Here is a 16,038-nt window from a genome sequence, read left to right on the forward strand (position 1 = left end):
CCAGTAGTGAAATTTTACAAGTAGCTAGACAAGCAATACATTTTTCTGACCCTTTTATTTAAAATAAACAGTTCCACCAAAAGCAAATTTACAAATGCGGTACTACAACAGAAACAGCTAAACCAATTAAAACAATCAAATTCCACATTTAGATAGGCTTGATCTTGAAGTGTAGGCCGATGAGACTGAAGACCAGGCATTTCAGATCTTGCACCAGGTAGTAGAACACACGAAGACCTTCAGGGTCCCTGAAACAAAGCAATTTAAGAAGTTAAACCCTTTTGTTATTGACAAATATACACTCACTACTAGGCAGGGCTCAATGCTAACCGTTTTTCCCCCAACGAGCACATGTGCTCCAAGTAGAAAAATTTAGGAGTGCAATGAAAATGTATCAAATGTTTTCTTTTCAAAAAAGGAATACAAGGAGACATTTACAAGCAAGGAGATTTCATTATTTAGTAATCTAGTAGCCTATACTAGGTCTGATTATTTGCTTAAAACAATTTAATAATTACTACTAATGATAATAATAATTATAATTCGGTTCAAGGTTCATTTGTCATTGTACAACAAATATCCCTCTAAATTCAGACAGACCTTAGGAGAATTCACTCCAGTCCGCTACCAGAGTGACTTTGGGTAACACTAAGTCACCGTGGGAGGAGTGTTAATAATTCACACTCCTCCATATGTATAGTCCTCTTTACAACTCAGTTTCTTTTCAGGAAAACACTGCAAATAAATAATGCCTTAATGATTTGTGCCCACAGGGTAACTGCTATTTCTGTTGGTTCACAGTGATAATTCACCACAAATAATGTGTAGGCAGTTTTACCTGTACAGGAAGGAGACGGCAGAGAGACGTTGCCTCTGTAACATGCTTTGCTACTTGTTCAATTAACAGGGATTGCAATGCAGATAACGCCGATGCAACTGGTTACTTTTCAAAACACCCGCAGACACTGCTCGCTGCAACATAATATAATGACGAGCCGAGACATGAGACATGCTGCACGTGCTCCAGTAAAGACAAGCACGTATATCTAACTGGAGCAAAGTCCATGGGAGCTACCGGTAGCCACATCTGCAAAAAATGGCAAGTATACTACGCTAGGGTGCAGAAATCAATCATTGCATCGCTATGCGGACGTTTCTGCATTGATAGGCCATAATCAATTATTGCCTATTGATTTTACTTGCTGAATTTCTTGTCTGCTTTTTTGTCTTTTGTCAGGAAGTGTCTTTTTTTAAGAGCAGATAACAAATAAAAATAAGGGGAGTTCATTAATATCGGACTTCTTTAATTTGTTGATGAAAACCAAGTGTAGCAATAAGTAATAGAGGAGGTGACTCATCGCAATATTGAATCAAATTTTTTGACTAGATATTAGTTATTGAATTGTGAGAGACCAGTGAAGAATCACACCCCTAGTGCTTACTTTACCAACTCCTGAATAAAGTGCTTACTTTGACTGGTTGACATCAATCAAAGAGCCAATTTTGGAGGTTGTGAATGAAATATGCTCATCTCCAATGACAATCTCCAATTCCTGTAAAAAATGGGACATAAAAAGGCAATTTATTTTTAAGGATTCAAAAACGTCTGGTCAAATTATTCAATGCCTAGTTGATTTACTAAGCTAGTACTGTAGTAAATCAGAACTGAACTGGAGAAAACCAATCTGATGGTGAATTGAGTAACAAACCTGTCTGCCAACTCTGTCAGGAGGCGGCCACAGAGCATCATCTTCCTTGGTGATCTCACTGTCATCAATGATTCTCTTCAGCTCCTCCATCACACTTTTGTGTACATATGCCTGGGTTGGTACACAGAACAAACATGGACTGGTTTACACTTTGATTATGTGTGAAGTTGAGCCATACATTTATGACATAATGTAAGAATACATACATATTTAGATGTTGACTATCTTAAAATAATAATGTTCTGTACTGTGTTTTAACCGAGAAACCTTCCCTCTGCTTGGGTGGTCATCATCATAAAGCCCCTTAATAAATGAGCACAACACCCATCACTTGTTACATACATGCTGAATGAAAGCACTTTGAAACAACATCTCAATTTAGTTTGAGACATTATGTTACCAGTGAACAGAAAAGTGCTTCGCAAATATATATCTGCTATACGAGACTGGTGCGGAGACAGTGCCATGCCATTTATAATGTCAATGAAAGACAACGAAAAAATAAAATCATGGACTTCAAATTATTCAGTTACTCCAACAGCAACGTGTTTATAATTATGGCTTACCTCTTTCCTGATCATGACGTCATTCTTGTAGTTGCTGTTGTTTGCGTACCTCAGTTTACCTGCAAAACAACAGAGGAAACTCAAAACCATGCGTTTGTTAACGTTACCCTACAGGCCACATGGCGCTTAACGCTCAGGGTAAATTACTTTAACATAACTGCATTTATAACTAATATGTTTGCAGTATGAATCCAGTCTAGACATCAACTCTAATTATTACAGTGGAAACCAAAGAGATATTTTGGCGCTTGCAACTCGTTTTAAATCTGCTGCGGCCTAGCTAGTCATCACCGGGTGGCTAGCGAAGTTAGCTTAGCTAGATGCAGAGCTAAAACATTTGTATTACCGCCAAACTGAACTTACCGTCAGGTCTGAATTCAAATTCCAGGAACTCGTGTCCAAACTTTCCCTTGTGTCCAACATAATACCTCAAATAGAAATCACTCGTTGACATCTTTACTCTCCAAAAAGTACTCCTTCTGGTAAAGTCTGAAACAGAACTCAGCTAGCAAGAAAAGCTAGTGAAGTGTCTCGCCAACAATGTACGCATGCGTAAAGGGTCACCCGGTTTTTAAGACAATTGTGCCCCTGAGATTTGTCTTTCAGGAAGTTCTTACTACACACTTAGGACCATATTTAACATGGTTGCATTAAAGAGTATTGTACAAATGTATATTAGCATGACTATGCTATGGACGAGGATTTATTATCCCTGAAATTAATGAATTAACATTATATTACATTATATACTCATACTCATCATTCTCAAATTGCCATATTAAGCTGAGTTAAATGTACATACAGAATATACACAAAGTAGGCTTTTATTATTGAATTTAGAGTAGGCTGTGGTCTAACAATACTCAAATCCATAATTCCATACACAAACACTGTGATTCATGGGCGAACTTCACATTCACAAAGCGAGATTTCTTCAGTGTCAATATATAAAACTTAATACATTTGTGAATATATTTATTTTGACCTTTTCAACTTAGATTTCTGTTTAACCTTTATGTTTTTGGTCTGATTTGACTTCAGTTCAACCTTACTTCTGCCCAGGATTTTATTGTGGATAGATGAAAATAAGGACTTTACACACTGTTTGAAAAAAGTTCGGCCTGAAAGACGCTACTCAGGTTTGACAATTTGTGACTTTAACGGTCGTCGCATATTAGTAGCGTCATCACTTTCCGCTCCTAGGATCAGTCGACTACACGTGTGGTTTTTACCAACGTTTACCAATGGCAGGCTCATTTTCTCAGGAGCTAGAGGATTTGTTGAATCCTTTGCCTAAATTTGCTGATCCCGAGGATGAAGATGACGAGGCGACTAAAGCCAAAGTGATAGAAAGATTCAACGAGGACGACGATGAAGATGGGGGCCTAAGTGCACTGCGGAAGCACAATTCATCTCTGCTCTCAGAAACGGACAGACGGTATGTGGGGAAGACAGTCTCTCGTAAACAGCTGCTGATGGATGTTGATGAATCTGGTGAGGAGGAAGGCAGCATAGAAGAGCAAGATGAAGAAGAGGATTCTTTAGGGGATGAAGAAGCTGATGATGAAGAAAATGAGGAGGAGGAGGTGGTGGGCAGGGATGCACAACTAAGTGCTCAACTGTCCTTTCCTCAGGGAGTGGACTTCCACAAACTGACAGAGGGCATGGATGACCTGGGAGTTAGTGAAGATGACAGTGGCGAGGAGACTGAAGGCAGCGATGAAGATGACGACGAGACGGAAGACGATGATGACGACGAGGATGAGGGAACTGTCCGCACATTTTCTCAAGAGAAAGTAGACGAAGAGGTTGAGAAAGGGAATGCTGTGAAGAACCAGCTAGCCCTGTGGGACCAACTGCTTGAGGGTCGAATCAAAATACAGAAAGCTCTGATGACTGCCAACCAGCTTCCACAGCCGCAGACCTTCCCACACTTTAAGAGGAGAGGTGGAGCCGAGCTTGCGGGCGAACTGAAAAACACCCACAAAGCTTTGAAAGCTCTTCAAAGATCCCTCCTTGAGCTTCACGACCAGACGCTGTATCAGAATGCAAACACGAGGAGCATCACTCAAGGGAAGACAAACGCTCAGGGTGAAGATGAGGAGATAAACACTGATGATAATGAAGTTGAAAACGGGTATGTGCAGGAGGAGGGCGCGCCTAAACGAAAACTAGAGATGGCAGAGTACCCAAACTTCATGGCCAAACGATTTGCTGCTTTCCAGCCTTACTGTAACGCCACATTGCAAAAGTGGCATGATAAAACCAGACTGACTATGGGCAAAAGTAGCAAGGGTTTTGGGGCGTTCGACAGAAACATATTGACCCAGGTGGAGCAGGTGATGATGGACAAGGAAAGGCTGGTGCGACGCACCCAGACCCGACGCTCAGAATACAGAGTCCTGGGAAAAAAAGAGGCCTCTGTTCTCACTTCGGAAACTGTATCCACAGAGGGAGAGGAAGTGGAACAGCTGAAAGCAAACACACATCTAAAGGATCTGGATGAAGATATATTTGATGATGATGATTTCTACCACCAGCTTCTAAGAGAGCTGATTGAACGCAAGACGAGTGCAGCTGACCCCAATGATCAGGTGGCTATGGGCAGGCAGTGGCTGGCCATCCAGAAATTGCGCAGCAAGATTAAGAAGAAGGTAGATACCAAAGCCAGCAAGGGCCGTAAAGTCAGATTCCACATCCACAGTAAGCTGGTCAATTTTATGGCTCCTATTGACCACAGCTCAGTGAGTGACGATGCACGCAGTGAACTGTATCGTGGCCTCTTTGGTCAGAACTCCTCAATCAGGGAGTGATGTGAAGGAGAGACTGGGGGCACATGCCGAAGTTTTAGGATGTAAACAAGCAGTGCCTTTTATTCACACTTGAATGACGCAGAGTAGCAGTTTGTCAGGAAAAAACTTGGCCTGTTTTTGGGCATGAGAAGCTTAACAGAATATGGACATGCAGGGGACCTAGTTCTTTAATACATTTTATACAGAGTACATTTTTCAGTATGTCTTGTTGCCTATGCTATGAGATTTTTTGATAAAATGTTCAATACATGAGTATTTCTAACAAAACAAAATGCCCAACAACTGTTGAGTGGATTTATAGAAAAAAAGTATGTAATTTTCTGTCACCAAGTCTCATATGATTCAAGTAAAGTGTGCACTTCAAATTGTATGGCATTTTCTTTTAAAAGTGAACTGTACTTATGTGTCCAAATTCCATACAACATGAAAACTATATAGTATACTCATCTTATAGCATACTGTTTTCCAGTAACTATACAAGATTCAACAATTGTGAACAATAGTGTCCAACAGCACACTCAAATCAAGTTTTATTTTAGTAAGTAAACACACTAAAAACTGAAAACCTGCTTAAAATTAGTATGAATTTGGGACAGCTGTGACATTAGATGCATTGCAGATCCATAGCCAGGACTGAGGTCCTACGTCCACATTCCCCCAATGGATCCCTTACCCCCTCTGAAGATGTTGACCAGACACTGAAAATTATTAAAATTTGGATTTTCATTGTTAAATTGTAATTTATTTTATTGCTGAACGCATAGGTCTAAATAATGTCTCGCCACACCGCAGACTGGACGAAAAGCCTTAAAATATAGGTATTTAAAATGAGAAGAAATACTGGATAGGCCTTTTTCATAGAAATTATGAGTAGTCTGTACGGTTCAAGTCTTATTAGTTTTTTTTGAAAGATTATGATTTGGGCATTTCAGGCCTTAAATGACAGGACAGTTGAAGAAGTGAAAGGGGAATGACATGCAGCAAAGTCGAACACTGGCCCCCTGAGTCGAGAAGCAAACCTCTACATATAGGCCCCTGCTCTACCAGCTGAGCTATCAGGGTGCCCAAGCCTTATTACTTAAACATAATGTGAAAGAAGCTAGTTTAGGCTGGTGATCTATTGCTTGCCTGCACCACAACTTTCCACAAAAACAGCATATGACTGAAGGTTGCTACAGCCTCATTGCCACTACATTACTCCACAGTATTTGGAAATAAAAAGTTAGATGTTCAACCTTTTCTTAGGATCTACAATAAAGTACCAAGCATGTGGCATTTTTCTTGTAATGTCTAGATTTAGAGTTAAATAGAACAGTTAAAAAAAACTAATGTCTTGAAAACAAATGTGTATATATTTTTTTTTAAATCAAATACAAGAATTTGGAAGTGACAGATGGGTAACTTCAAGCAAACAGTACCTGAGACCTTCATCATGGGAAAAATGTATACAGGAAGAAAACTCCTTTAAACACCATTTACAGAACAGATTAACATTGGGTATCTTTATCTTGACATTTTATAGTTCAATGCATTTAGTAACACCATTTCAGTGTATTTCACATGAACATTGGATACCTTATTGTCTTAAGATTCAGGTTTATGGAATTAAAGAAAAGTAATACTTTGTTGTAACTGTTCTTTGTTACCAACATCTTATTAAATTAATTAATGTAATGTCAGTATCACGTTGAAATAAACCATTAGTCCACAGATACAGTACAAATATTTTTTGGGGGATGCCATACATCAAGATAATTTGAGGTGGGAATTGGTTGTTTTATTTGACTAATAACTTAGTTTGTTAGTTTTAGACAAGACAAAGCAAGTGCAGCTAGGGGCAACATGAAACAAACACAATTTCAGTCTTTTAGTACATTATTTCAAAATAAGTCAAAATATACAGCACTTGAAAAAAATGTGTAACAAGTTGCATTGATAAAGGGAATAAGCCTTTAACAGCAGTGAGATAGGGTAGGGCTGTGAAACAGTATGTTGCTACACTGCATTTATTATATGGTTAAAGGCTGGCATGTGTTGAAACTCTTTTTTTAGACACAAAAACGTCTAATTAGTTTCAGTGCTGAGGTTAAGGCAATCGGCAGTTTTAAATTAAATTACAAGTTATTCCCTTTGTATTTCTAAACCTTCCATCTCATACAGTACACAAGCAATAGAGAAAACTAGAATACAAACGCTTTAAACCAGCTCCACAAAGGATGCCAAAAAGATGCTTTTTGATTCCCTGGAAAATTACCCCTGCCTTGTTAGCTACAAGGTAGAGCACATTAGGCATGTACCGGTAAACCCTCCTTCCTCTCTTTGGGGAGAGCTGCACTCAGTGGAGCGGACTGCTGGAATTGTTTGGTGGGTTCTTGGTTGTTCCATAACCATCAATCCACCCGTTCAGCCGTTTGGTCAAACCATCGTTTAAAATATCCTGGATGTGCTGAACTATGAGATTTAAGGCAACTGTATTAAGAGACAAAGAGAATGTGTGAAAAAAAAAAAAAAACATAATAATTATTATTAATATATAAGTACACACACACACACACACACACACACACACACACACACACACACACACACACACACACACACACACACACACACACACACACACACACACACACACACACACACACACACACACACACACACACACACTTCTCTAGCGCCACCATCAGGTCAATGTCTTACTTTGTTTAATGATCAAATACCTGCAAACCTAATGACATTCCATTCAATGTATACATGAGAGGTGCATACTGGGGCAGGGTCAGGCAATCTACAGTGCAGTTTTCTATTGCACTTAGTCTTGGATGGCTTAAAGGTCTTTTTTCAAATCAACTAACAAAGCTGATTTGTTCTCCCAGCAGCTTTTACTTCCTTAGTTTTAAAAACAATTCCCATTTTAGAGGCCACTAAACACAGCTGGGTCCTTGATGATAACTGTTAAGACTAGTGTCTTTAACATTTGATTTCAATTTCTTTAGGACCATCTCTGAGCACACCAATACTCACCAAGATTGTCAACTCCTCTTGGTATGATCACATCAGCATATTTCTTTGTCTAGACAGCGTGAATAAAAAAGGGTTTGACCATGAGTCAATGCTCAGGAACACAACCATCCAAAGGATTTGGGCAGTACAGCACATGAAGAATAGCACTTACTGGCAGACAGAACTCCTCAAATGCAGGCTTGACAAAAGTAATGTACTGTGCTAGAACGCTTTCCAAGTCCCGTCCACGTTCACTTATATCATGCAGCACTGGGGAAAATGAGACCAGGGAAAAGTTCACTTTAAAAAAGGTATACCAATAGTTTGACATTAACAGAACAAAACACATATTTGCTTGTTTGCCGGGAATTCTTGTGAAGGAATTTTGTGTCTGTACAGTAAATATGAAACTACTGCCACTTTGTTCAATCAAAGACTCCAAGAATATCTTAGTATATAGCGCCACACAAAACTTTTTTTTTTTTTTTTTTACACTAGTTTCTTTTGTAAGGATTAAATAAACAAAGCTTTTATTGTCTTTTGACACAGCCAGTCAAGCGGTCTCTTCCTGCTTCCCTTTTTTTTTAGCTAAGCTAACTGAATTCCGGTACTAGCTTCAAATTTACTTTACAGACCTGAGTAGTATCAATCTTCACATCGCATTCTCAGCAGTAAAGCAAATAAGTGTATTTCCTGAAATGTCTAACTATCGTTAATTTAGTTTTCTTCCTCTTGCGTTTAGAAACTGAAGGGATTTGTCAAGTCATGGTTGTATATTCCACCTCTTCGAGATAGACGTGTATCTGCGTCAGTGTCCACAAACAGCTTCATTTGGAATAAATCTCGGATCTCTTGAGAATGGAACATCAGGATGCCCTCAAACAGCACCACATCAGCAGGGTACACTGTCACCGTCTCTTCCTTCCTGCCATACAAAAGACATTAAAAACACTTAAAGTGTGCCTATGTAACATTTGCTGACCCAAAGACTGACTGAGCAATGGTACGTTTTATTGAACTATTCTTTTGTAAAAAGGGAAAAAAGTGTAATTTCATTTTTCAAAAATCTCGCTTTAAAGCTACAGTGAAAATCTTCAAGTGCTTAATTATTCATTGTTTCGTGCAACACAGGGAAAAACAGCAAAACAAAAGTTAAAAAAGGGACCACATCCATACCTCTGCATGTTTAAGTTAATTTACTACAATTACATATACTTTGTATTACTGATGACCATTTTCCTGTGGTGTGATTCAGATTTTCAAATATGTTTGCCCCCCATCCAAACATTTATTGGTGCAAATACACCTGTTATGTTGTCTCTGTATGTAGCCAGACTCATTCACCTGGAATGGGAAACAAAGTCATAAACAGGGATGTGTACTGTTTTTCCCTCCTTGATGTTCCACAAAGTCGCGATTATTAGGTCATTGTCAAATGCATCTATACAGAAGGAAAGAGTGCAAAGCAGTTACAATTATTTCTCTAGCATGATAAAATATCACCAAGCAAACCACACACATCAACATCCTGAATCACATAAGACTTAAGTGCTTGAATAACATCAACAGACTTCTATCCTTGATAACCCTGCTCCCAGATGATGCGTGAATACAATGAGGCATATGATGATGGGGATATTATCAATATACCTGGGTGGTCAAAGTTGAACTGTCCCTTGAGTGCCTTGGTCTTCTGCTCTAGGGTGAGGACCCTGTAGAAGCTGTCTTGGCTGAGGATGGCAACTTGCCGCTGGTGGTGGTCAATCTCGTTCTGGCCCAGCAGCTCCATAATCTTGCTGCACACCGACGACTGTCACACAGAAAGAGCAAAATAGTATGACAAAATACTGACCCCCTAATTGACCACAACCTTTAGAGTTTTGGTACATGAGTGGTTGTATGTTCAAATTAAACTAACGTATAAACTTTAAAGGCTTTAATTTAGTTTGGACATGTTGTCATGATCTGGAAGTATGTTGATCCATATTGTATTTAAACCCTGAAATCTTGGATTTTCATATATCTGGACCTGACAGAAAGAATGCACTCACAGAAAGTCACATACACAAAACAAAAGATTGCAGTTTACTCCACATTCAGATAACATGTGTGGGAAAGCAGGTGTTTCTGTGAGCAGTTAGTCTTAAGGGAAAAAGGGGGCATAGTACCAGGAAGTTACACCCACAAACAACTGTCTGTTGAATCAAGTTGTTGATTTAATCACCAACAGAATCACCCTACTGTCACCTACATAACTAATGTCAAGGACCAGCCTACTTCAATAATAAATACATTTATATACCTGCCAGGTTTAAACTGTTAGGCAGGCTTGCAGGCGGGAATTCTTTCTTTGCTTCTCCCTCGTTTAAATGACATTTGTCACACATTAAGAAAAAAATAAAAGACTTTAATTTTGCCTTTGATTTCGTATCCTGATGATCTATTCTGCAAAGCAACTGTGCAAAAAAATATATAAATATAATACGTCCATTTCTGTTCTTCAAAAAAGAACAACACATACCTACAAAAATATTGAATACAGAATCAAATATGATAATGCAAATATTAAGATTAAGTAGCTCATGACAATGGAGACATGAATTGTATTGCTAATGAGCCTGAACTGTGAAATGGGGTGAAGTGAAAATCTAGAGGGAGTTTGGGACAGAGTGGTTAGAAAAGCTATATATCCGCAGATCCATCAGAAACAACAATATACATCAAGATAGTCTTCAGTGTGCACTGAGTGTTTGATCTAAGTAAATATGTGGCCTGAAGGCAGCATCACAACTTAACATACTAGCCAGTCTGCTTATGCAAGATAGAGTAGAGTTTTAGTTTTCAATGTCTAACATGTGTTTTGGTGTCTAATTTTCATTATAGCCGGTGTTATGTGTTATTGTAGTGTCGTGCTCAGATATTCTGTTTAGTTCAGTACATTTTATATTGAGGTGCGACATGCAAAGGCCAGTAAAATGTTTATGAATTTGTAGTGAATCTGTGGACGTGGGTAGCCGTTGAGGTTTACACGGCATCTGGACAGCCTCGGAAACCAGTAGGTGGAAAAACCAGAAGGCAGCGCAGCTGATGCATATTAACTGACACACCATCGGATTTTACTCTGATTTCCATTTAGGCCTTTCACACTACTTTATTAAGCATCTAAGAAAAGGTAGCCTATATTTTGAATAAGCACATGTTCCTGTTTTGACATGCTATCGGGCGGCGTATAGGTTTATAATGCCTACCAAGCAACACAATCGATGCAATTGACCAAACAGAAACATAAAAAATATTATAACGTTACGATTATTTACAAAAGAAACAACAAAATGCGCGTCATCTCTAAATTTCCAAAAACAAATCAATTTGTCGGCCACACATATAGTGAAATACAACAAACACCTTAATAAATAAAAAGAACCCTTATTATGATATAAATACCCACCTTGCCACTGGCTGTTCCTCCAGCCACACCAATGAGGAAAGGATGTCGATTAATATTCTCATTTTCGGTTTGGTCACCTGGCGTTGTCTCGCAGTCGCCTGCCATGCTTCATCTGCAGCGCGACGCGCTCCTAGCGAACAACAACACTGGGGTGCCTGCGCTCCTCCCATTTCATGATGATGATGATGACGCTGACGTCAATGGGCATAGAAGTGATGATGATTGAAGTGGGGGTCTGCCTTCATGAGTTTGAACATTAGCATAAGCTAAATTTAATTTCTAAATCTCATAACTAAAAGGCTTTAAAAACATTCAACATAAAAAAGTAGACACCATCTGTTCCCTGCTATCCAGTTTCTCCACACTGCCTGTTCCGACTGCCTACGCACAGCCTGGGATTTCCCAACCTCTCTTTGTTTGTCATCTCATAGCGAGACGTTGAGGACGTCATCAAAAAGATGAAACCTTCCACCTGTGCCCTGGACCCCTTCCCCACAACCCTGGTAAAATCCAACTTCCATGCCATAGAACCCTCAACGCGAAGGCCATTAACCACTCCCTCCAGGCTGGCCATGTTCTATCAACACTGAAAACTGCTGTCATCAGGCCATTTCTCAAAAAAAACACCCTAGACCCAAAAGTCTTTGCCAACTACAGGCCCATCTCCAACCTTCCATTCCTTTCCAATGTGCTAGAAAAAGTACTGTAGTTGCCGCACAGCTTCAGGACCATCACAAACAAAACAACCTGTTTGGAAAATTTCAGTCTGGTTTCCGCCCTGGCCACAGCACAGAAACAGCCTTGGTCAGGGTCACAAATGACCTGCTGATGACTGAAGACGCGGGCTCCCCATCTCTTTTCATCCTCCTGGACTTGACTGCAGCATTAGACACTGTGGACCACAACATCCTCCTCCACCGTCTAAATTCCACTATCGGTGTTTCTGACTCTGTCCATGAGTGGTTCTCATCCTACATCACCGGGAGAACTGAGCATGTTGCCGTGGGACAGGCTAAATCCCGGACACACAACGTCACCTGTGGTTTCCCTCAAGGCTCAGTGCTTTGCCCCACCCTGTTTATTCTCTACACGCTCCCCCTTGGCCATGTCATCAGCCAGCATGGAATTTCATTCCACTGCTATGCTGATGACACTCAACTCTACCTCAGGACAAACCCCACCCCCTCTGCTGCCCTGCCATCATCCACTCTGACCACCTGCCTGGAGGAGGTGAAGGCGTGGATGAAGCAAAACTTTCTGCAGTTAAACAGCTCTAAGACTGAAGCCATCTTAGTCACTCCACACTAGGTTTGGTCATCTGACATCACCAGCATCACCTTCTCTGGCCAAAATATTCCACTTTCAACATCAGCCACTAAGTGTTAAAATGGACTCTCATTTGACCTTTGAGGCTCACATTAAACATCTCTGCAAGACCTCCTTTTCCACCTCAAGAACATATCAAACTCCGTCCCACACTCACTCCCGCAGATGTGTGAAAACTTGTCCATGCTTTTGTCTCCTCCAGGCTGGACTGCTGCAACGTGCTCCTCACCGGGATCCCTGAGAAAAGCCTTTAGAAGTTGCAGTACATCCATAACAGCGCTGCTAGGATCCTGTTGAGGGTGCGCAAACATGACATCAACCCTATCCTCAAATCACTCCACTGGCTTCCAGTCTCACTCAGGATTGAGTACAAGGTCCTTACCCACTACTGCATCCATGGTGAAGCCAGTTCTACTTTACTTATGCTCATTTAAAATACAATCACTCAATAGTTGTCTTTATTATTACTGTAAAGTCTTAATTTAGCTGTAGCTGCTTTTTTTACTGTTTAGTTTGAGTAACGTTATTTTAGACTGAATCAAGCTGTTAGCTAGTGGTTAGCCAAAATAGCTGTTAGTTAACTAGCATCAGCTTCCCAGTGGAAGCTAACCGTTCTCTTAGCTAATACATATGGGGCGCCGTTTGTAAAGCAGCTCGTGCTGAAAATAACAGCAACATTTTGTCACATTTAGCTTTAAATATGTTTAATAACTGGTATGAATTTGAGGGTCACTTTCTTGCACATTTACAACAATATTTGTCAACTTGGAAATATTTTAAATAGTTAATCAAATATTAAATGTTACACCTAAATGTTAAATGTTAATCTATATGCTAAATCTAAATCTAAATTAAATCTAAATGTTAACAAATCTAAATGTTAAATCTAAAATCTAAATCTAAATGTTAATCTAAATCTAAATCTAAATGTAATCTAATATTAAAACTAATCAAATGTAAATCTAAATCTAAATCTAATGTTAAATCTAAATTAAATCTAAATCTAAATGTTAATCTAAATCTAAATTATTAATCTAAAAATCTAAATGTAAATCTAAATATTAATCTAAATCTAAAAGTTAATCTAAAATCTAAATGTTAATCTAAATCTAAATCTAAATGTTAATCAAATGTTTCGGGTGAAACTAAATATTTAGCTAATATGCAAATTAATGTCGTAACCGAAGTACCAAAATAAAAGCTCAGGGGTCGGTGTATTTTTATTGTCAAATAACGAATAAAATCCTCTCTCAGGGAGATATGGACTCTTGAACTTGGATAACCGTGAAAATAACTACCTAAATAATAAACACACGTTGGAAAAACTGTTTTTGAAGAGTACTTTTGAGTTTTTAGTGTCACTTTTATGAATGGTGTGGGAATTATAGCCACTATAGCCAGCCCCGGGGGGGGCTCACTTTGACTGGTCGTTACGTTCGCTTGCATTAACGTCAGCAAGAGCCTATCCCCCCGCCCCGCCGACAAGGCCTGACAAGACACTGCGAAATGTCCAACGAATCAGCGTTAGCGCGAACATCGGCAGAGCCGTCCCTTGGCTGAACAAACTTATTCACACAGCGACAGCAACAGCCTCAGGCCACCGCAGGCCATCTCGTAAGCATGTTTTCCAAATCACGAGCTAGCATTGTCTTGTTGTCAAGGTAGTACAAATCTCTACTGGCTACTCCCGTTAGCTAGTTTAGTTATAGTTGCCTTGACAACAGGGTTGCTAGCTCCGTGATTTGGAAACATGCTTACCGAGGTGGCCTGCGTGGCCCTGAGGCTTTTGCTGTCGCTGTTGAATAATGTTTGTACAGCCACCAGGACGGCTCTGCCGATGTTCTCGGCTAACGCTGATTCGTTAGACATTTGCAGTGTCTTGTCAGTGCCTTGTCGGGGCGGGGGGATAGGCTCTTGCTGACCTTAATGCAAGCGAACGTGACAGACCATTCAAAGTGAGCCCCCCCGTGGCTGGCTATAGTGGCATAATTCCCACCCCATTCATAAAAGTGACACTAAAAACTCAAAGTACTCTTCAAATACAGTTTTCCCCCCTGTGTTTATTATTTTAGGTAGTTATTTTCACGGTTATCCAAGTTCAAGAGTCCATATCTCCCGATGAGGATTTTTATTCGTTATTTGCACTATAAACATACACTGCCCTCCTCGAGCTTTTATTTTGGTACTTCCGGTTACCGACATTAATTTGCATATTAGCTAAATATTTAGTTTCACCCGAAACATTTAGATTTACATTTAGATTTGATTTAGATTTAACATTTAGATTAGATTTAACTTTTAGATTTAGATTTAATTTAGATTTAACATTTTAGATTTAGATTTAGATTTAACATTCATTTAGATTAATATTTAGATTAACATTTAGATTTAGATTTAGATTTACATTAGATTTAGTTTTAATATTTAGATTTAACATTTAGATTTAGATTTAATTTAACATTTAGATTAGATTTAATATTTAGATTTAACATTTAGATTTAGATTAGATTTAATTTTAGATTTAGATTTAACATTTAGATTTAGATTTAGCATATAGATTTAACATTTAACATTTATGTGAACATTTAATATTTGGATTAACTATTTAAAATATTTCCAAGTTGACAAATATTGTGTAAATGTGCAAAGTGACCTTCAAAATTTCATACCAGTTATTTAAACATTATTTAAAGCTAAATGTGACAAAATGTTGCTGTTATTTTTAGCACGAGCTGCTTTACAAACGGCGCCCCATAAATACATCGGTACAGGATCTGTAAGGTACAATCTGTTGTAGGTGTAGCGGTCAGCTGTTCGCCTCATGATGTATTAAGAGAACGGTTACCCTTCGGTGTTAGCTACACTAGCTTTTATTCAGTCTAAAATAACGTTACTAAAACTAAACAGTGGGAAAAGCAGCTACAGCTAGACTTTACACTAATAATAAAGACAAGTATTGAGTGATTGTGATTGTATATCTCTAAACAACTTTTGACATTTTCAGGAAAATGGAGCTCTCTTCTCCCAACTCATTTATTGTGGTTTGGCCAGCATGGGACGTCAGCTTAATTGTTACGAGACCCAAACATTTGTCATCTTTAACAGATATTTGCAAGTGTCTGCCAAGGACCATGAGAGACATAGAAGAGCAGGAGAGAGCTCCACAGAGTACA

The 16,038-nt window shown here is 39.1% G+C and overlaps 3 protein-coding genes and 1 pseudogene across 4 annotated transcripts in view; 1 reads left to right on the forward strand and 3 right to left on the reverse strand.

Moving 5' to 3' along the window:
• Nucleotides 1-36: 36 nt before the first annotated feature.
• On the reverse strand, nt 37-2,852 carry magoh (mago homolog, exon junction complex subunit). The gene is made up of 5 exons (XM_032526257.1): nt 2,639-2,852; nt 2,276-2,334; nt 1,710-1,820; nt 1,471-1,553; nt 37-248 (listed from the first exon to the last, which is right to left on the reverse strand). Exons 1-5 carry the CDS (start codon nt 2,727-2,729, stop codon nt 149-151), a joined length of 444 nt encoding a protein of 147 aa, XP_032382148.1. The 5' UTR covers nt 2,730-2,852; the 3' UTR covers nt 37-148.
• Nucleotides 2,853-3,432: 580 nt separating this feature from the next.
• aatf (apoptosis antagonizing transcription factor) lies at nt 3,433-5,453 on the forward strand. Its single transcript, XM_032525692.1, has one exon. The coding sequence runs from the start codon at nt 3,520-3,522 to the stop codon at nt 5,086-5,088; it is 1,569 nt and encodes a 522-aa protein (XP_032381583.1). The 5' UTR covers nt 3,433-3,519; the 3' UTR covers nt 5,089-5,453.
• A 1,390-nt stretch (nt 5,454-6,843) lies between these two features.
• The window catches only part of uck2a (uridine-cytidine kinase 2a), a 22,047-nt gene continuing 12,852 nt past the window's right edge, over nt 6,844-16,038 (reverse strand). The window contains exons 2-8 of one of the 2 annotated variants that reach the window (XM_032525697.1): nt 11,540-11,669; nt 9,742-9,901; nt 9,436-9,532; nt 8,874-9,016; nt 8,264-8,361; nt 8,113-8,161; nt 6,844-7,557 (exon numbers count right to left, since the gene is read on the reverse strand). In XM_032525697.1, the coding sequence (XP_032381588.1) occupies nt 7,424-7,557; nt 8,113-8,161; nt 8,264-8,361; nt 8,874-9,016; nt 9,436-9,532; nt 9,742-9,901; nt 11,540-11,644 (786 nt within the window). In that variant the 5' untranslated portion in view covers nt 11,645-11,669 and the 3' untranslated portion in view covers nt 6,844-7,423. Of the gene's footprint in view, nt 7,558-8,112; nt 8,162-8,263; nt 8,362-8,873; nt 9,017-9,435; nt 9,533-9,741; nt 9,902-11,539; nt 11,723-16,038 lie in introns of those variants that run through there. The other variant, XM_032525696.1, reaches the window with a different exon arrangement.
• Nucleotides 12,958-16,038, reverse strand: part of LOC116695716 (mediator of RNA polymerase II transcription subunit 8-like) — a 6,877-nt pseudogene continuing 3,796 nt past the window's right edge.

This window comes from Etheostoma spectabile, chromosome 9 (genome assembly GCF_008692095.1).
Source record: "Etheostoma spectabile isolate EspeVRDwgs_2016 chromosome 9, UIUC_Espe_1.0, whole genome shotgun sequence".
NCBI classification, from domain to species: Eukaryota; Metazoa; Chordata; class Actinopteri; order Perciformes; family Percidae; genus Etheostoma; species Etheostoma spectabile.

Coding starts and splice junctions, on each gene's coding strand:
- aatf (XM_032525692.1), top strand. CDS start 3,520: ATGGCAGGCTCATTTTCTCAGGAGCTAGAGGATTTGTTGAATCCTTTG.
- magoh (XM_032526257.1), bottom strand. CDS start 2,729: ATGTCAACGAGTGATTTCTATTTGAGGTATTATGTTGGACACAAGGGA. Junction 1,554..1,709: donor CTGACAGAGTTGGCAGACAG/GTTTGTTACTCA, acceptor CATTTTTTACAG/GAATTGGAGATTGTCATTGG. Junction 249..1,470: donor ATTGATGTCAACCAGTCAAA/GTAAGCACTTTA, acceptor GCTTTGTTTCAG/GGACCCTGAAGGTCTTCGTG.